This window comes from Lagenorhynchus albirostris, chromosome 13 (genome assembly GCF_949774975.1).
Source record: "Lagenorhynchus albirostris chromosome 13, mLagAlb1.1, whole genome shotgun sequence".
In the NCBI taxonomy this organism is placed as follows: domain Eukaryota; kingdom Metazoa; phylum Chordata; class Mammalia; order Artiodactyla; family Delphinidae; genus Lagenorhynchus; species Lagenorhynchus albirostris.
The window spans coordinates 59910713-59931525 of NC_083107.1; the positions used below are offsets into that span (position 1 = coordinate 59910713).

At 36.5% G+C, this 20813-nt stretch overlaps 1 protein-coding gene across 6 annotated transcripts in view; it reads left to right on the forward strand.

The window, feature by feature from the left end:
- The window catches only part of PRKD3 (protein kinase D3), a 76258-nt gene that overhangs the window by 21965 nt on the left and 33480 nt on the right, over window positions 1–20813 (forward strand). For 3 of the 6 annotated variants that reach the window (XM_060169894.1, XM_060169896.1, XM_060169895.1), the window contains exons 3-5: window positions 15890–16028; window positions 17553–17684; window positions 18491–18648. In XM_060169894.1, the coding sequence (XP_060025877.1) occupies window positions 15890–16028; window positions 17553–17684; window positions 18491–18648 (429 nt within the window). Of the gene's footprint in view, window positions 1–15889; window positions 16029–16920; window positions 17008–17552; window positions 17685–18490; window positions 18649–20813 lie in introns of those variants that run through there. The other 3 variants (XM_060169897.1, XM_060169899.1, XM_060169898.1) reach the window with 3 other exon arrangements.

Below are 20813 nucleotides of genomic sequence, written 5' to 3' on the forward strand. Positions count from 1 at the left end.
GCCACTACCAGAGAGAGAGTCAGATTACAATGAGCAAATCAAAACTGAGGGAACATGCCTTGCCCATCTAAGAAGAGAGTGTTCATGCATGGATTCCCAGTGTCAAAATTACATTAGCATTTAAATCTGTTCTGTTATTTTTTTTGTTATTGGTGTGTATTTTAAAAAGATAATAGTAATCCAAGAGAGAGGTAACAGTGTTTTCAAATCAAAGAGACACATGCAGGTTAAGATTTTGATTCTGTAACTTTCTTATTTTTTGTGATTATAGATCCTTTCTTCCGTCATTTGACTTCTAATCCTGATTAGTAATGCAAGGGTCATAATACCTACCTCAATGTTAAAATATAAAACCCTTAATACATCGTCTGGCACATAATTAGTACCTTCAAAATAGTAATATTCATGGTTTTAAAATCTCTTGAAATCTGGAAAGATCATTGATCCTGTAGTGTTTTTAAAATTTTAGTAAATACCCAAGCATGTATAGCATTCATGCTATACACATGACAGTAACTTTGCTTTACTCTTGCCCTTTGATTTTAGTATTTAGCATATAACAAACTTAAAAATAGAGTTGAAATATTCACTTAATAGAGGAGTGTGGTTACTTGTTTTAGGAATTTTGAGGAAATGAGATAGCCTATGTCAAGTGCTTTGCATAATGCCTGATGCATAGCAACTTTTACACTCAATGAATGTTAGCTTCTTACCTTGATTTCACATTGCGGAGAGGCTTAGAAATACCACTATAATGCTACTGCTATTGTGTTTGCTGAATGAAGATAGTAGATGTAATTGGAGTAGGAGAGGAAATTGGCAGACAGCAATTCATTTTAAGCTATAATGATGTTTACTGAAATTGAAATGATTCTAACTAAAGCTGACTGTTTGCTTTTAACTGACTTAAAACATTTGTTTTTAGTTTTGACCATTTACATGACACTAGACCTGAAGGCTCTTTATGTATCCTAATTTAGGAGGATTTTGGTCTATACTTTGACTGAATACATTGTCTCTGCAGACATGGTGTAATTTTCAGGTTCTGCCAAAATAGAGTGAAAGCCCCAGCTGTATTTTTTGTGTTCTAAAACCAGTTGTCATTCTCTGTTCCCCCCCGCCCCGTTCTTTGCACTACAGCTGTGTTGCAGTCACTAGGTGACATACTACTCTTTACCCTATCCCTACATTTTTTTTGTCTTGGCAAAACAGTGTCAGGCAACCATGAACTAATCTGGAGCCTCAAACTGGAAGAAGGATTTTTTTTTTAAATTTTGCTGGGTATTCAGGTTAAGACCTTGACTAGAATAGAAAGTTCCAAGAAGTTTGAGTTAAAGATAATCAGAACTAACTGAAAAACAAAGAAAAAATAAAATGAATGTTTTGGATTGTGTCAAAGAAAATGGTATTAAATGAAGCAACTCCTCTGGAATGCCATATTTAGAAAATCCTGTTGGAGATTAATGATGAGATTCAGAGTCCACATTGAATAATTTTCTCATTGGCTCACCTAGACTTTAGTGCCTTCTATCTGTGTATAGAAACAGAGTCCTTGAAATTCTTCTCTTCAATTAAATACTTTACTAAAAAGTGATGTTAAAGTAATAATTATATTTGTTCCTGAGAAATACTTTAGTGTTAAATTAGTTTACCTTTGCTCAGTAGGCAACAACTTTTTTCAGTAAGTTCCGGTTAGATACTAAGTTCTAGGTGCTGGGCCATCAATAGGGAACATTGAAAAGAGATTGTCCTTGCCTTCTTGGAGGTTATTTACTATGATCTGGTTTATTATTAGAAAGACTTACTGTGAAGATTTACTTGGCATCAAATGACTTTAGTATTCAACCTTTCAAATTAAGTGAACATAAAAAAAACCCTGTGCTGCTGGAAATGTTCTATATCTTGATCTGGGTGGTGCTTACATGGGGTAGGGGATGTAGAGTTATCTATCTTCTAATTAACATTAGTGTACTTTGCTCATTATACTTCAGTTAAAAATGCTTTTTAAATTAAATGTACAGTAAAACTCCAGTGGTGGGACTTCCCTGGTGGCACAGTGGTTAAGAATCCGCCTGCCAATGCAGGGGACAAGGGTTCAATTCCTGGTCCAGGAAGATCCCACATGCCTTGGAACAACTAAGCCCACGAGCCACAACTACTGAGCCCGCGTGCCACAACTACTGAAGCCCATGCACCTAGAGCCTGTGCTCCACAACAAGAGAAGCCACCGCAATGAGAAGCCCGCACATTGCAACAAGTAGCCCCCACTCGCCACAACTAGAGAAAGGTTGAGCACAGCAACGAAGATCCAAAGCAGCCAAAAATAAATTAAAAAAAAAGTCCAATCGTTTTCCATTGCATTTAGAATAAGACTCATATTTCCGTTTTAAAAGTGTATAATGATAAATTATGTCAGATAATGTTAAATTCTGAAGCTGTTTTGTTAATATGTAAAAATTGTATTTGACCAAGTAGAATTAAAAAGTTGGAAACTTCCTACCTCATCTAACATATTTTATTGACAGAATTTTAATGGCGTGAACTTTAAACTGTTCACATTAAATAACTCAAAATATAGTGTTGCTTGAAGGAATTTTATTTGCAAGTATTAGAACTTTTTACTTAGGATAAGTATAAGTTAATACCATAAAAAGTAACTTCCACAAAATGGGCATAGAAAGATAAGATGATCTGTTTTTTATTCTTGAAACCATCTCTAATGCATAAGCAAAGACAGACAAGTCTAAAGTGGGCAAAGTGAGTGCATAAGGAAGGGGTGAGCATTTGATAACTTATGAAGTTCTGTTACTTTCCCACATGGACTGGGAACAGACTTCATTTTGCACAGTCAAGAGAAATCATTGGCACAGTGATGGGGGGGGGATTTGGAAAGAGGCCAAACTAAAGGCCTCTTTTGCTTCTGCCCTGCTAGCTCTTTTACTGTTTCTTTCATTTCCTTTTCTTTTAATCAAGGCTGAAATAGGCTAGGGAAGGAAATATAGGCATGTCTAGTTTTCAGAAGGTTATCACCTTACTTCCACATTTTCCAGTCCTTCTATATTCTTGACCCCGTTTTTCCCCAGAGCAGTGTTTCTCAACTTCAGCACTGTCAACATTTTGGGCCAGAGAATTCTTTGTTCTGTGTAGTGTTCATTGTAGTATGTTTAGTAGCATCCCTGGCCTGTACCACAAGTTGTAACAACCGAAAGTGTCTCAAGACGTAGCCACGTATCTTCTGGAGGGCAAAATCACCCCAATTGAGAACTACTGCCCTAGAGGAATAAGCTAAATAAATAGCCAGTGACAATTGCTGAGAGTTACTAAGCTTGTTACCACCTCTGCTGCTTTTCTAATCTTGGTCCCTATTACAAGCAGCTTTTTTTCCTCCCTCATGAGAAAAGGGTACTTAGAAAGCATTATACCATTTTATTAGGTAAGACTTGTATTCTGGAATGATTAATAGAAGGAAGCCCATTGAAAATAGAAATTCACAATGTAATCAAGAATTGATTTTCATTAGTATGGTAACATATTTCTTCCTCTTAAAAAATTATACAACTGAAAGGGGAAAAAAAGTTCTCCTTTGTTCTTTATTGTGCTGGAGGCTGGCTTAGGAAAAGAAGCCATTATCTTGAAAAAGCTCTCTTTTTCTGTATAGGGTATTTTACTGGCATCAGATCATTTTGAGAAATTCAACATATATACTGCTAAATATACAGGGATTTTGTTTGTGTTTTTTGATATGTTGTTCAGGCCTTATTAAGGATCTCCCACACAAAGAGAAACATTCTGAGGAATGGTTGGATTTGGTGTTTTAAAGATCATCAATCCATGAAATAGGCAAATATGAATAGCCAATTTACAGAAAATATAGCTGTCTCTTAAGCATGTGAAAAATGCTCAACTTCACTTCTTATTCACTTCTTATTCTATACTGAAATACATTTTTTACCTGAAGTCAACAAGTTCGATAATATACTTGCTATGGACTGAACTGTGCTCCTCTTCCTTCTCAATTCATATTTTGAAACCCTAACCCTCAGTGTGACTATATTTGGAAATAGGACTTTTAGGAGGTAATTAAGGTTAAATGAGATCGTAAGGGTGAGGTCCTAATCCAGTAGGATTGGTGGCTTTATAAGAAGAGAGGAAGAGAGAAAGAGGTATCTCTCCCCCTCCATGTGCATACTCCGAGGAAAGGTCATCTGAGCACACAGTGAGAAGACTGCTGTCTGCAAGCCAGGAAGAGGGCTCTCAACTAGAATTTGACCATGCTGGTACCCTGATGTGCAACTCCAGCCTCCAGCAATATGAGAAAATAAATTTCTGTTTTTAAGGTGTTCAGCTATGGTATTTTGTTATGCAGCCTGAGCTGACTAGTATAATACTGTAAAACAGTATGTGGAAGAAACAGACTTTTTTTTTTTTTTTTTTGCGGTACTTGGGCCTCTCACTGTTGTGGCCTCTGCCGTTGTGGAGCACAGGCTCTGGACGTGCAGGCTCAGCGGCCATGGCTCACGGGCCTAGCCGCTTCGCGGCATGTGGGATCTTCCCGGACCGGGGCATGAACCCGTGTACCCTGCATCAGCAGGCAGACTCTCAACCACTGCGCCACCAGGGAAGCCTTTTTTTTTTTTTTTTTTTTAGTATAGTTGATTTATAATGTGTTAGTTTCAGGTATTCAGCAAAGTGATTTGGTTATACATATATACGTATGTATCTATATTTCTTTTTTTAAAATTCTTTTCATTGTAGTTTATTACAAGATATTGAATATAGTTCGCTTTGCCATACAGTATATCCCTATTGTTCATCTATTTTATATATGGTAGTGTGCATCTGTTAATCCCATACTCCCAATTTATCCCTCCCCCCCTTCCCCTTTGATAACCGTAAGTTTGTTTTCTGTGTCTGTGAGTCTGTTTCTGTTTTGTAAATAAGTTCATTTGTATTATTTTTTAGATTCCACATATAAGTGATTATATATTGTCTTTCTCTGACTTACTTCACTTAGTCCATCCATGCTGCTGCAAATGGTATTATTTCATTCCTTTTTATGGCTGAGTAATATTCCATTCTGCCTGTCTATCTATCTATCTACCAACCACATCTTCTTTATCCATTCATCTGTTGATAGACACTTAGGTAGCTTCCATGTCTTGACTTTTTTTTTTAAATTTTATTGGAGTATAGTTGATTTTCAGTGTTGTGTTAGTTTCAGTTGTACAGCAAAGTGATTCAGTTATACATATATATATATATTCATTCTTTTCCAAATTCTTTCCCATATAAGTTATTACAGAATATTGAGTAGAGTTCCCTGTGCTATACAGTAGGTTTGGCTGTTGTAAATAGGGCTGCTATGAACATTAGGCTGCATGTATCTTTTTGAATTAGAGCTTTGTTTTTTCCACATACATGCCCAGGAGTGGGGTTGCTGGATCATATGGTAACTCTGTTTTTAGTTTTTTAAGGAACCTCCATAGTGGCTGCACCAATTTACATTCCCACCAGCAATGTAGGAGGGTTCCTTTTCTCCACACCCTCTCCAGCATTATTATTTGTAGACTTTTTGATGATGGCCATTCTGACCAGTGTGAGGTGATACCTCACTGTAGTTTTGATTTGCATTGCTCAATAATTAGCGATGTTGAGCATCTTTTCATGTACTGTTGGGTATCTATATGTCTGCTTTGAAGAAATGTCTATTTAGGTCTTCTTCCCATTTCTTTTTTTTTTTTTTTAAATTAATTAATTTATTTATTTTTGGCTGTTTTGGGTCTTCGTTTCTGGGCAAGGGCTTTCTCTAGTTGCGGCGAGCAGGGGCCACTCTTCATCGCGGTGCGTGGGCCTCTCACTATCGCGGCCTCTCTTGTTGCGGAGCAAGGCTCCAGATGCGCAGGCTCAGTAGTTGTGGCCCACGGGCCCAGTTGCTCCGCGGCATGTGGGATCCTCCCAGACAAGGGCTTGAACCTGTGTCCCCTGCGTTGGCAGGCAGACTCTCAACCACTGCGCCACCAGGGAAGCCCTTCTTCCCATTTCTTGATTGGGTTGTTTGTTTTTTGATATTGGGTTGTATGAGCTGTTTGTATATTTTGTACATTAAGCCCTTGTCAGTCCCTTCGTTTGCAAATACTTTCTCCCATTTCATAGGTGGTCTGTTGTTTTGTTGATGGTTTCCTTTGCTATGCAAAAGCTTTTAAGTTTGATTAGGTCCTATTTATTTATTTTTGTTTTTATTTCTGTTGCCTTGATAGATGACTTAAGAAAATGTTACAATTTATGTCAGAGAATGTTTTGCCTGTCTTCTCTTCGAGGATTTTTATGGTGTAATGTCTTATATTTAAGTCTTTAAGCCGTTTTGAGTTTATTTTCGTGTGTGGTGTGAGGGAGTGTTCTAACTGTATTGATTTACATGCCGCTGTCCAGTTTTACCAGCACCACTTGCTGAAGACACTGTCGTTTTCTCCATTGTATATTCTTGCCTCCTTTGTCAAAGATTAATTGATCATAGGTTTATTTCTGGGCTCTCTATTCTGTTCCACTGATTCATATGTTTGTTTTTGTGCCAATACCATCCTGTTTTGATTACTGTAGCTTTGTAGTATTGCCTGAAATCTGGAAGGATTATGTCTCCAACTTTGTTCTTTCTCCTCAGGATTACTTTGGCAATTCTGGGTCTTTCGTGGTTCCATATAAATTTTAAGATTATTTGTTCTAGTTCTGTGAAAAATGTCATGGGTTATTTGATAGGGGTTGCATTAAATCTGTAGATTGCTTTGGGTATTATGGACATTTTAACTATATTAATTCTTCCAATCTAAGAGCATGGGATATTTTTCCATTTCCCTGAATCAACTTCAGTTTCATTTATCAATGTTTTATAGTTCTCAGCAGATAAGTCTTTCATCTCCTTGGTTAGGGTTATTCCTAGGTGGTTTTTTGTTTTTTTTGGTTTGTTTTGATGCAGGTTTTTTTGATGCAGTTTTTTTTTTTTTTTTTTTTTTGCTTTGATGGCTGGCCTTTTTTTTTTTGATGCAATTTGAAATGGGAATTTTTTTTTTTTTTTTACTTTCTGATACCTCATTGTTAGTGTAAAGAAATATAACAGATTTCTGTATATTAATCTTGTATCCTGCTACCTTGCTGCATTTACTTATCAGTTCTACTAGTTTTTGTGTGGAGTCTTTAGGGTGTTCTATATCAAGTATCATGTCATCCCCATATAATGACAGTTTTACCTCTTCCCTTCTGATTTGGGTACCTTTTGTTTTTCTTGTCTGATTGCTGTGGCTAGGACTACTAGTGTTGTGTTGAACAGAAGTGGTGAGAGTGGGTATCTTGTCTTGTTCCAGGTTTTAGTGAGAAGGCTGTCAGCTTTTCATCATTTAGTATTATGTTGGCCGTGAGTTTGTCAAAAATGGCTTGTATTTTGTTGAAATATGTTCCCTCCATATCCACTTTGGCAAGAGTTTTTGTCATAAATTATGTGGAATTTTATCAAATGCTTATTCTGCATTTATTGAGATGATCATGTGATTTTTGTCTCTGCTTTGGTGATGTGGTGTATCACATTGATAGATTTGAAGCATCTTTGTGACCCTGGAATGAATCCAGCTTGATCATGGTGTATGATCCTTTTTCTGTGTTGTTGGATTCGGTTTGCTAATATTTTGTTGAGGATTTTTGCATCTATGTTCATCAAAGATATTGGCCTGTAATTTTCTTTTTTGGTAGTGTCTTTGTCTGGTTTTGGTATCAGGGTGATGATGGCTTTATAGAATGACTTTGGGAGTGTTCCCTCCTCTTCAGTCTTTTGGAAGAGTTTGAGAAGGATCGGTATAAGTTCTTCTTCGTATGTTTAGTAGAATTCCCCGGTGAAGCCATCTGGTCCTGGACTTTTGTTTGCAGGGAGTTTTTTCAATTATAGATTCCATTTCATTTCTAGTGATCAGTTTGTTCAAATTATCTGTTTCTTCTTGATTCAGTTTTGGCAGGCTGTATGATTCTAGAAACTTGTCCATTACTTATAGCTTGTCCATTTTTCTGGCATATAAGTGTTCATAATATTTTCTTATGGTATTTTGTATTTCTGTGGTATTGGTTGTTATTTCTCCTCTTTCATTTCTTATTTTGCTTATTTGGGTCCTCTCTTGGTGAACTTGGCCAGAGGTTTGTCAGTTTTGTTATCCTTTCAAAAAACTAGCTCTTGGTTTTATTGATTTCTCTATTGTTTTGTTTTAATCTCTATTTTATTTATTTTTTCTCTGATCTTTATTACTTCCTTCTGCTGACCTTAGGTTTTCTTTGTTCTTCTTTTTCTAGTTCTTTTAGGTGGAAGATTAGGTTGTTTAATTGGGATTTTTCTTGTTCTTTGAGGAAGGCCTGTATTGGTATGAACTTCCCTCTGCTTTTGCTGCATCCCATAGATATTATATGGTTGTGTTTTCATTGTTGTTTTTCTTTCTTTTTTTTTTTTTTTTTTTTGCGGTACGCGGGCCTCTCACTGTTGTGGCCTCTCCCGTTGGCGGAGCATAGGCTCTGGACACACAGGCTCAGCAGCCATGGCTCACGGGCCCAGCCTCTCCGTGGTATGTGGGATCTGCCCGGGCCAGGGCTCGAACCCACGTCCCCTGCATCGGCAGGCGGACTGTCAACCACTGTGCCACCAGGGAAGCCCGATCCATTGGTTTTTTAGTAGCATGTTGTTTAGTCTCCATTTCAACGATTACATGTAGACTAAACAACATGCTACTAAAAAACCAATGGGTCAACAATGAAACCAAAGAGGAAATTTAAAAATGCCTTGAGACAAAGGACAGTGAACAACCACAAAGAGAAACAAAAAAAAAACATGGATTCTTATTATATTACTTATAAATTGGTATAGCCTCTGTAAAGAGCATTTTGGCAATGTCTAAAAATGTCAAATATGCATGTTCTTTAACCTAGCAAATGTGCTTCTAGGAAATATCCTACTCATATACTCAAAAGATGGAAAAAAATGTGTATATAAGATTATACACTGGATATTGTTTGTAATAACAAGATTCGAAATAGTAGCTTCAATTCATGTGGCACTCAGAACATATCAGGAGTTCTAAGCTGTTTACGCATATTCACTTATTTAATTTTCATGACAACCTTACAAAGTAGGTACTATTTTTACAAATGGAGAAACTGAAGTTAAATAAGCCAAGCTTGTATAGTTAGTAAGTGAAATGGATCAGGATTTGAACTCAAGATTGTTTGGTTTTAGTTTTACTCCTCAACCCATATCCCATCAGTAGGGAACTGGTAAAATAAAACTATGCAGCTGTTAAAAAAAAGAATAAAAACGTTCTTTGTATATTGTTATGGAATGATCTCTAAAATATATTGCTAAGTGGAAAAGAAAACAAGACACAACACTGTTTATAGTATGCCACCATTTGTGTAAAATGAGGAAAAGATATGTCCATGTCTACTATCTAGGTATAAAATACGTTCAGAAGGATACTGAGAAAACTGGCAATATTGTTGACTATGGCAGAGATCACTGGGGCAACTAGGGCATAGATTTTGAACTCTACTCTTGTCCTTTTTTTAAAAAAAATAAATTTATTTATTTATTTTTGGCTGTGTTGGGTCTTTGTTGCTGCATGAGGGCTTTCTCTAGTTGACGGCGAGCGGGGGCTACTCTTTGTTGCAGTATGTGGGCTTCTCATTGCTGTGGCTTCTCTTGTTAGAGAGCACGGTCTCTAGGTGTGCGGGCTTCAGTAGTTGTGGCTTGCGGGCTCTAGAGCGCAGGCTCAATAGTTGTGGCTTGCGGGCTTAGTTGGATCTTCCCGGACCAGGGATCAAACCCGTGTCCCCTGCTTTAGCAGGCGGGTTCTTAATCATGTGGCACCAGGGAAGTCTCTCTACTCTTGTACTTTTAAAATTTTGAACCATGTGAATAAATTGCCTACTAAAAAATAAATAAAATTATATTCTAAAAGAGTATATATTATATCCCAAAGTATAAAATAATTATCCATGAGTCCATACTGATATATATATATATATATATATATAAACTACATTTGGATGAATAAATAAATGGTAAGAAATAGAAAAATCTCCAATACAGAAGAATTCCAAATAATTTATATAGATACTCTGCCTTGAAGGACAGGGAACGTAAATTGTCATTTCTTAAGTGTGGGATGTGCATAGTGACTTACTTCTAAAGAGTAGGTATTGGTGGGAGGGGGAAATAGCTTTCCAGTGGAGAAACCTGACAAACATAACCTCAGCCAGATCATGAATGTCTACATCAGTGGTTATAAATGATGTTGATGGTAGGTACGCTTGATATGATGATATGTTGAGAATGGCACCTTACCTCTGAGGTCTTCTTCCCCCAAACCCGTAACTCCAGTCTAATAATGAGAAAAATTCCAATAATGGGGCATCTGATGAAACACCTGAACAGTAGTACTCCTCAAAACAGTCAGGGTGCTCAAAACCCTGCAAAATCAGAGAAACTGTCACGGCCAAAAGGGGCCTAAGAAGATACAATGATTAAAGGAAATATGGTATCCTAAATGGGATCCTGGGACAAGAAAAAGACATTGGGTAAAAAAAAAACTAAGGACTTCAGTTAATGATAATGTATCAATATTAGTTCATTAAGTATAACAAATGTACCATAGTGAAAATGTTAATAATAGGGGAAATTGGGTATGGAGTGTATGGAAACTCACTGTACTATTGTCTCAATTTTTCTATAACTCAAACTATTAAAAGTCTATTTTTTTAAAAGAGTATATATAATAAATACACTGAGTAATATAAAAGTAAATTTAAAATTCAGATGTCCAGGGGCTTCCCTGGTGGCACAGTGGTTGAGAGTCCGCCTGCCGATGCAGGGGACGCGGGTTCGTGCCCCGGTCCAGGAAGATCCCACATGCCGCGGTGCGGCTGGGCCCGTGAGCCATGGCCGCTGAGCCTGCGCGTCCGGAGCCTGTGCTCTGCGACGGGAGAGACCACAACAGTGAGGGGCCTGTGTACCGCAAAAAAAAAAAAAAAAATTCAGATGTCCATGTCCTGTTCCCCAGAGCTTAACCATAATCCTGGGAAGAGAGGCTGAGCATCTTTTGGTTTAAGCGTTCTAGATACTTTCCCTAAGCATCTTTGCTGTAGATAACTTTGCTGCAGTCATTTTTGTTACAAACGTTCAAGTGTTTTGTTCATATATACTACAGTAGTACATGATTATGGTCAGTTGAATCTGGGTGCAGAACTGCAGAACAGAGGCCAACTGTCAAGTTATACATGGATTTTTGATTGCATAGGGGTCAGCACTCCTAGTGCACACATTGTTCTACATTGTACACAGTTTTTTGCTTATTCATTCCTCTTCTTGTTCATCATTCCACTTTTTCATTAAAATTTCTTCCTTCATTAAGAGAGGTATCAGTTTCCAAATACTAGGTTGCATATTTGTAACTGAGCTTTGTATTGTGTTGTGAAAGCCTTCTACATTGTTGTTTCTATCACATGTCTGTTGGTAGACATTGCAAAATTGTATGAGAAATGTGGGATCAACTCTGCACCTTTAAGGCCCTCGGCCTCTTTCTCCTCCAATGTGTAGTGTATTTTAAAATAAGAAACCAACTCTTGGTGCAACTCTTCATCCTCATTCGTCAGCTCAATAAAGCAATCAATAATGTTGCTAACTAGAAGAAATGCTAGTCTGTCATACAGAGTGAAGTAAGTCAGAAAGAGAAAAACAAATACCGTATGCTAACACATATAGAATCTAAGGGAAAAAAAAAAAAGGTCATGAAGAACCTAGGGGCAAGACGGGAAGAAAGACACAGACCTACTAGAGAATGGACTTGAGGATATGGGGGAGGGAAGGGTAAGCTGTGACAAAGTGAGAGAGTGGCATGGACATATATACACTACCAAACTTAAAATGGATAGCTAGTGGGAAGCAGCCACATAGCACAGGGAGATCAGGTTGGTGCTTTGTGACCACCTAGAGGGGTGGGATAGGGAGGGTGGGAGGGAGGGAGATGCAAGAGGGAAGAGATATGGGAACATATGTATATGTATAACTGATTCACTTTGTTATAAAGCAGAAACTAACACACCGCTGTAAAGCAATTATACTCCAATAAAGGAGTTAAAAAAAAAAGAAATGCTAATGAACCAAACTGTCAACCAGTTATTTTATCTTTGATGGCAAAATTGCCTTATGGCCAATTAGTTATGTGGCAAAAATGATTGCTGCAAAGAGAGGTCTATGGTAAAGATGCTTGGGATGAAAATACCAGATGTGATTTTAAGCTCCATGGATGATTCCAGTGTGTGACCAAAGGTGAGACATTGTCTTAGGAAATGGTTCTCTTGCTTGAAAACCAATTTCTGAATTTTTAAAAATCATGAACAGTCAATCCCTATATATTCAAATAATTATTAACAGGGTTTTATTTTTCGTTTTTTTGTGGGGTTTTTCCTCAGTACAGTTGTTTAGGTTTTTTAAAATGTGTTATTATGTTTTATTTCCTTGTTTTCTTCTTTTTAAATGTTTAATATACTCATGCCTCAAGATTCATAATGTTTTTAAAGGTTGGCCACAGTGTTTCCTGATGTTCAGTGACAATATTTAATATTCTCTCTGGCTTTTCTTCAGGCCACATTTTCTTTTACTTCATTTTGTGGGGACCTTTGTTTTCAGAGAATTCCTAAATATCCTGCTAAACACACCTGTAGATCATAATTATGAATAGCAGAAATCTCTTTTTCACAGGCTAGTTATTACATTTCCTCCCCCTTGGAATTCTGTAATTTCTCAATGATATAGATGAATATAGTGTGTAAACATTTGCTAGAAAGTTACTTTATTCCTTATCATCACTGAAGACTTCCCAGCTTGGTACACAAATGCTTATTTTAAATAAATATTCTTAATACTCCCTATAATTCTTTTTGTTTGCTCTTTAGTCTCTTAATAATGCTAATATGACTTCATTGGGTCATGTGTTTATCAAGATTATTTTATCTCCATTTTTTCTAAGACATAAATTTTTTATTTTAATATTTTTCCTCTCTCATTGATGTGTTTATTTAGTTATTTAGTTATGGGGACTTTTAGTTTGGTCAACAGTATAAGTGATCCATATAATTTACCAGAGGTAGTTTCTAGAGGGAAGTGTTCCTTGTTGTCTTGCTTTCCATCTTCTTACGGTAAAATCCAGACCCTGATACCTCTTTCCTGACCGATAGCTTCTGCCTTCTATTTAGGAGCTTGCTCTGTCTCTTCTTGTTCCAGTTCCTGCTACACAGTGCTATCAGCATTATCCCTTTAAAATACAGATTTGATCATGTTACTGCCTTGCTCTGGAACCCCTTGTCTCTCCCCCTTTGGATATAGAATAATATAAACCACTAGTGTTTCTTGATCATAGTGGTTAGTTTTTTATAAACATCAAGTAATTTAATTTTGATAAGAACCATTTAAAGTTAATATTCCTGTTGATCGTTGAGAGGTTAAGCAGCTTATGTAAGGTGCTGTAGTTGGTAGGTTGCAAAGCTTGGACCCAGCTCTGTTGATTCCAGGCTTCTCTGTTTGTATGGTCCCTGTGTACTTTTTTGCCTTCTTTCTACCCACCCACTTCATTCTCCAATCGTATGGGTCCACTGACTTACCTTCTCTCATTTACCTTGTACTTTCTCAATGATGACCCTTTCACTTTCTACCTATGGAAACCTTGCTTCTCTTTATGATTCTGCTCAAATATCACTGTTGAAGTGATTGTCTACATTCCCAGTTAAAGTTTTTATTCCCTCTTCTAGAATTTTATTTTTCATTCTTGGCATTTCTCTTATCATGTTATATATTTGTTTTATTTCTCTTTTTACTAGATTGTAAGCCCCTGGAAGGCAAAGACTGACTGTCTTACCTTTACAAACCATAGGGCCTTACACTTAGAGGATGTGAATTTTTTAAAAAGTGAATTTTTTAAATGAGTTTTATTCATACAAATATTTTGTTAGAGATTTTGTAAAGATGGAATGTGAAATCCTTTTTATTAATCCTTAAGAATTATTGCAGCTAAGTTATGGGGATGTTTTACTTCCCATTAGATGTTTTCTAATTTAATAATAACTAAATCAAACTTAATAACATTTCAATTTTAAATTAAAATTTAATGAAAATAATTTTGATTCTATATTTTTACTCTTTTCAAAGGAAAATTTTTAAGCTGTTAGAGTTATGTTTAAAGCATATTATGAGGTTTTATAAAATGTTGGTAACTCAAATATTTGAAAAGAGAATGAGCATTATAAAAAATCTAAATATTTCTGCACTTTTTCATTATTTACTCGGTAGGTTTTTTAAAATGCAAATAAACTTTAAAATTTCTAATTAAGTCATTATTTTCAATTCTTAAAAATTCAACTTTTTCCCAAAAAATTGAGACTCTTTTAGAGATACATGTAAGAATTTTTAATGGGAAAATTAAGGTCACAAAATAAAATGAAGCTAGGTTGGTATCTGCACCTAAAACATATGCCATAAGATCCTAGACTAATGTTAGAATTAGGCTACAAATTAGGCTTGGCGTTTTGCAGTGGGCAAAGTAAACAAGAAAACATGATTAGTTACATGATCAAATTGTTCATATTATAAAACCAACCAGAGAAATTTCTTTTATGGGCCCTCACAAAGAAGGGCTACTATATGAAGTAGGTGAACCATCCTCAGCAACATCCCTGCAAAAATGCGTTTACAGTTTAGTGTGACAGATATATATCAGGCTGTTCAGTGCAGGACGGTGACATACTGTATAGTGCGTTAAAGGATATTCTGTGAGGAGTCAAAATAAATCAGTGAGAGTATACAGTTTTGAAATCAGCTAAAGAAATTAGAACTGTCTGCAGCAGCATTTTGCAAGGTACTGATAGTTTAGAAAATGGTCTTTTTAAAAATTGTTTTAAAAATTAAAGTTATTTTGTAAGGCAAGTACTTAAAGTTGTCTCTTAAACAACTTTAGTAACTATAAAACATTTTAGACTCACACCTTCATATTTTAGTCCTTGGTATACTAATCCCCAAAGTGTCTCAGTAATGTAGTCACAAAATGTAGAAGCTTTGAAATATTTACACAAAGGGCATATGTCAACAGATCTGTAAGTCCTGCTCTGGGCAAAGATTTTTTGAAAAGAAAGCTACCATAAAGAATCATGTATTTGTAATTACAGTGAGTATATTAAAGAAAATATTAGATAAATGCTAGGAATTATAGGTCCATTTGGCAGAAATGTAGGAATTGGTACTCCTGTGACTGTAGTTTGGGAATTATTGATCTTCTACCAGCACTATTCAATAGAATTTACTGTGATGATGGAAGTGTTCTGTATCTCCACTGTCCAGAATGGTAGCCAGTAGCTGAGGTGGTGATTGAGCACATGGAATGTGGCTAGAGTGACTGAGGAACTAAACTTTTAATTTTATTTAACTTTAATTCAATTTAAATAACTGCATGTGGCTGGTAGCTAACCGTATGGGAAGCTCAGTTCTAGAGGACAGGAAAGACTGCTTATCTTTCAGGCTTTGTAAGAGAAGCACTAAGTTCAAGATTGTATTCTCCATCAGTAACTGAATAAAGAAATTCTGTACTTCTAAGAAACACGTTTTAAGATAATCAACGATTATTTATATTGCTTACTTTTATATTTTTGAACTTGAGAATTAACCAGGATGCACATGGTTGATCTTTTTGGATATTAATAGAATTGTTAGCAAATAGTGTTAGGCTAAAAACTACATTTAAAATTATTTTATAAGGTTGAGACATTTGCTTATAAAATTAGAAAGCTGTAGGTATACTGATATAGGACCATTTTCCTGCAGTTTCCAGAGTGTGGATTCTTTGGCATGTATGACAAAATTCTTCTCTTTCGCCATGACATGAACTCAGAAAATATTTTGCAGCTGATTACCTCAGCAGAAGAAATACATGAAGGAGACCTAGTAGAAGTTGTTCTTTCAGGTAAGTAAATAGTTTATTTTGTTGCCTTTCTTTTCAACGAGCCTTATTTTTTGCATTTAACTAAATGCTGTGTTCAATTATACTTTGTACTACAGTTGCTTACTTCTTTCATCTGTAATAATGGTTACTATGTGATTTTTACTTTCAGGAAGGTTATATCACAGATGAGAAAGTAGGAAAATAAGCCCTGAATTACTTATTTGAGTGTTACTAAGCTAAGGGAATTATCAGTTGAACCAGAAGAAGAATATGTTCATCTCTTGAGTCAAAGAAATAAAACAATTACACTGAAATTCTGGTCCCTTTCCCTGTTTCTTTGAAGAGCATAGAAGAGAATTAGGGTTCAGAAAAGAAAATGAGAAAAAAAGGAGAAATAATGAAGATTTAGAAGAGGAAACTGCAATACTGGTTGATTCCATGACTTAAATAATGCTCCTTCTCTTTTTGTTCTCTGTGGACATTTTCTTATTCTCTCCTTTCCTCTCTCACCCATTCTTGCCATCCATTGTCTTTAGCTCCTGCTATTATCTCATCCAACAAGTGGGCAGGATTGTTAGTGAGAAGTGTAAAGGAACAAAGAATATATATAGTAGGCCTGCAAAACTTCTTGTTTGGCAGCAAAGGAAAGAGGGAGGAAGAGAGGAGAAGGGGAGGGAGGAAAGGAAAGAAATGGAAGAGAAAGAAAGGAAGAAAAGCCCGTCAAGAGTCCAGAGTCCTGCCACCATTTTTTTTTTCTCTTCCCAAATTCATATTTGCAGCTTGTTCTTGAGATCCTCTCTGACTATCACCTTTCCTTATTAGTCTCTTATCCTTCCCATTCATCTTCTCTGCCACAACCCCAAATTCTATACACATCGCAATTCTTTTCACTCCAGAGGGGCTTCACTCCCGGTCCTCCCTGGAGGTCATGCTCACATCTATTCCTCTCTTGCCCTGGACCCTACATCAGGCCACGGGGATATCCACTAATGACTTGCAGGTAGTGTTGAGAGGATGTCTGATGGTGGTTGCGTCTGCTGCTGTTGGCTTGCCCACAAAGGGGAGAAGAGTCTCTTTATCCTAACCACTAGGACTCTGGAGAACAGAGTGTATCCTGGGATCCTAAATTAGAACTGAGTGTGTTTCCCACAGAAACATTGCTATAACTTAATGTTAAGTTCTGCAATTTTTTTTAACTTTAGTCTTCTATTTCCCAGTACATTATAAGTTAAATAGTTTTAACTAGCTAAAATAAATCTTGACAATTATTTGCAATGTTACCACTCCGAGAAAATGCTTTTGGAGGTCAAAATACCTACCTATAGACCTACTTTTGGAGCTCAAATTATTTGAATTTGGTGAAGTTCCTAAAATAGAGTTTGAAAACCACAATATTAGCTGCTGAAAATAATTTATTTTTATGGTCAGATGAAACTTTCAGAAAAAAAGATTCTGTGTACTTTGACAAATGAATATGGTCAATGTTCTTAATCTCATCACAATTACAAGTACCGGGTTTATTTGAATATTTTTCTTTTTTAAAAGCTTTGGCCACAGTAGAAGACTTTCAGATTCGTCCACATACTCTCTATGTACATTCTTACAAAGCTCCTACTTTCTGTGATTACTGTGGTGAGATGCTCTGGGGATTGGTACGTCAGGGACTGAAATGTGAAGGTATGTGTTCTAAATTTTTGTTTCATTTGAAATAGGATTTCACATTTGCGTTCAGTAATCATCAATGAAAAAACAAGATCATTGGTAGTGACTAGGTAGTACCCAAGGTTTAGAATTGGAGAGGTATGGTTATCCTGTATTAGAATTACCAGGGGGTGGGATGCGGGTGCACATTTCTGATTAGTCAATAAATATTTTCTGTAAAGGGCCAGAGAGTACATATTTTAAATTTTGCTGGCCATGTGGTCTCTTTACAATGACTTCACTTTGCTGTTGTATTGATAGCATGAAAATAGCCATAGACAGGTTGTAAACAAATGAGTATGCTTTGTTCCAATAAAATTATTTATGAACACTGGAATTTGAATTTAATATAATTTTCACATGTCATAGGAGTAATTTGGTACACAGTCTACAGTTTGCTGAAGTTCTTTAAGCCAGAGGTTCTCAAACTCTGTCGTGTATCAGAATCACCTTGAGGACTTGTTGAAACATACTTTGCTAGGCCCCATCCCCAAAGTTTTTGATTCAGTAGATCTGTGGTGGAGCCCAGTAATTTAGATTTCTAACAATTCTCAGGTGCTGCCTTGAGGAGCACACTTGAAGAAACCACTGCTTTAGCCAACTTAACCTTTCTAAATAACCTTTCTACACGTTTCCTATTCTTCTAGCTTGTCATCTGGGTTCTTCATTAGGATAACTATTGCTGCCAGAGAAAATAAATAAAGGAAGCACCTATTTTTTTATGTACACACTTATATAGTAAAGTTAAAAAAAATTTTTTTAACCTTTTAAAATATGTTTAGGCTGTGGATTAAATTACCATAAACGATGTGCCTTCAAGATTCCAAATAACTGTAGTGGTGTAAGAAAGAGACGTCTGTCAAATGTATCCCTGCCAGGACCCGGCCTCTCAGTTCCAAGACCCCTGCAGACTGAATATGTAGCCCTTCCCACTGAAGAGGTATGTATTCTAAGGTAATAGAGGGCATTTTACTACTTACTCCTTACGTTTCTGCAGGATATATAACATCATCTTAAAACATAAGTTATATACTGAAAAATAGTAACATTCCTACACTTAAGAAACTTAAAACGTATTACTGTAGACAGGGCTTACCAATAGTCATGAATTGCATTTTGTATACTTTGTGATAACCTTATCACTTGGACCATAAGATCAACCTCCTAACCAGTATCCCGACTCCTGGTCTCCACACTTCACTACAGCTTAATATACAACAACTCTGATTAGATTACTCCCCACTAGGACACCTTTATATATTCTATGTTTCTGACAGTCTGTAATATTCATCATTCCTTGAACACACCCTTTCCCCCCTACATTTGCTCTTTTTGGTATCTATCCTACATGCTTTTTTCCAGACCTAGCTCAGCAGCTACCTTACCTGATTCCCCTTTACCTAGAAGTTACTTTTCTGAATGACATAGCACTTTTCAAATCTCCCTAATGGTGTGTATAGCATTCTACCTTAATATCATAGTGTTTGTAGCTTATGATCTATTTAGAGAGGACAATATTCACGACTTTGTTGGCCCCATCATGCCCAGCACCATACCTTGTACTTCTGGGTACTCACTCATAAATGAATGAGTGTTTGAGTGACACCACTGATCACTGATCCTTAATATTCCAGTGAGGTATATTAGTAGATCTCTATACCATGAGACCGCTGGGACTCAGAACAGTCAAGTGACTTGACTGAAGTCACAGAGCAAATTAGTAAGCAATATTAGAATTCAACCCAGATCTGATTATTTGTAAATCAATGACTTTTCCTCATATCTTGTACCCCTCAAGGGTAAATGTAGTAGATCAGGGAAGAAAGAAATAACCACCTATTCATTTGGTACTACTTAAAATGACTTCCATCTATACATTACAATCTTAACATTTAGTTATTTCTATAACCCCTTTGGTCTTCTATATATTAATGGCAAAATCAAGTCTTTGGGCTGTTGTCTTGACACCCTCGTCACAAGATTTTGCTAAACCGAGGCACTGGAGTAAAAGCTTCTGAAATTCTTTCACAAAAATCCCATATTTCCATATTGCGTAGCCCTACTATGAGATTTTTAAAGTAGAAGAAGAATGCTGTAGCATTAGGAACTGAGAGCAAAGAGTTATTATAAACACATACAAAAGCTTGGGGAAAGATTGGTAATAGAAAAGTTAATACATTTTATACACAAACTGCACAGGAAACTTAGCTAAGATTGGGAACTGTAGGATGAACACATGTTGTTTTGAGAACCCCACAAATGATACTGGTGTGTCAGCCATACCCACTGAGTATTGCAAGATTAGGAAATGGCAGGACAGAGCAGATGAATAATGTATTATTCATTCATTTATATTTTATCCCAAAGATGAAACTTCCTTAGGGAAATATGAGAAGTAGAGTGACATGTTTGAATTGGTTAGATTGTGCAGAGTATTTTAGAACAAGTAGAAATTGTAGAGAGGAATCTCAGGGTTACATTTGTCAGTCCAAGCGTGCAGTCTCAAAATTATGAATAAGGTACAGTAAGAGAAGAGCTGAGAGCTCATGGAGGAAAATCAGAGGGAAGAAAGAGTAGTAAAAGAGTATACTGTAAAGGAATGAAGGAGATAGCAGTGTGGAGATGGGAGCAATCTGAACCTGAATCTGAACCAAGTTTAGAGAAGCACTAACTCTAAGTGGCTGCCCAGTCAGAGCCTCATAACTTCTCAGGTGCCAGTCTTCACGCTGGCTGCTTCACTTAGCTTTTCTGTGTAATCCTCACCCCTGTCCTGGAAGGTATAGCTGTTATCCTGATTTCGTATGTAAGGCACGAGGAAAAGTTTCTAAGGAGTCAAGATATTAAACTTCATTGACTACTAGATAAGAAAAGGCCAGTTGGAACAGGAGCCTTTGAATCTGACTCTGGGGTTGTCATCGTTTACATGTAAGAAGGCAGCTTCTGTTAGTTTCTGAAGTCAGTCTAAAGGGAATCAAGTAAAGAGATGGAGAGGCAGAAGAAGATAGACTGTTCATTGAATTTGGTTAAAATGGAACCACTGAGATTAGAGAAACCAGAATTGAGTGATGGCTATTTGGAGATGAGAGAGATTAATGTTCATTGCAA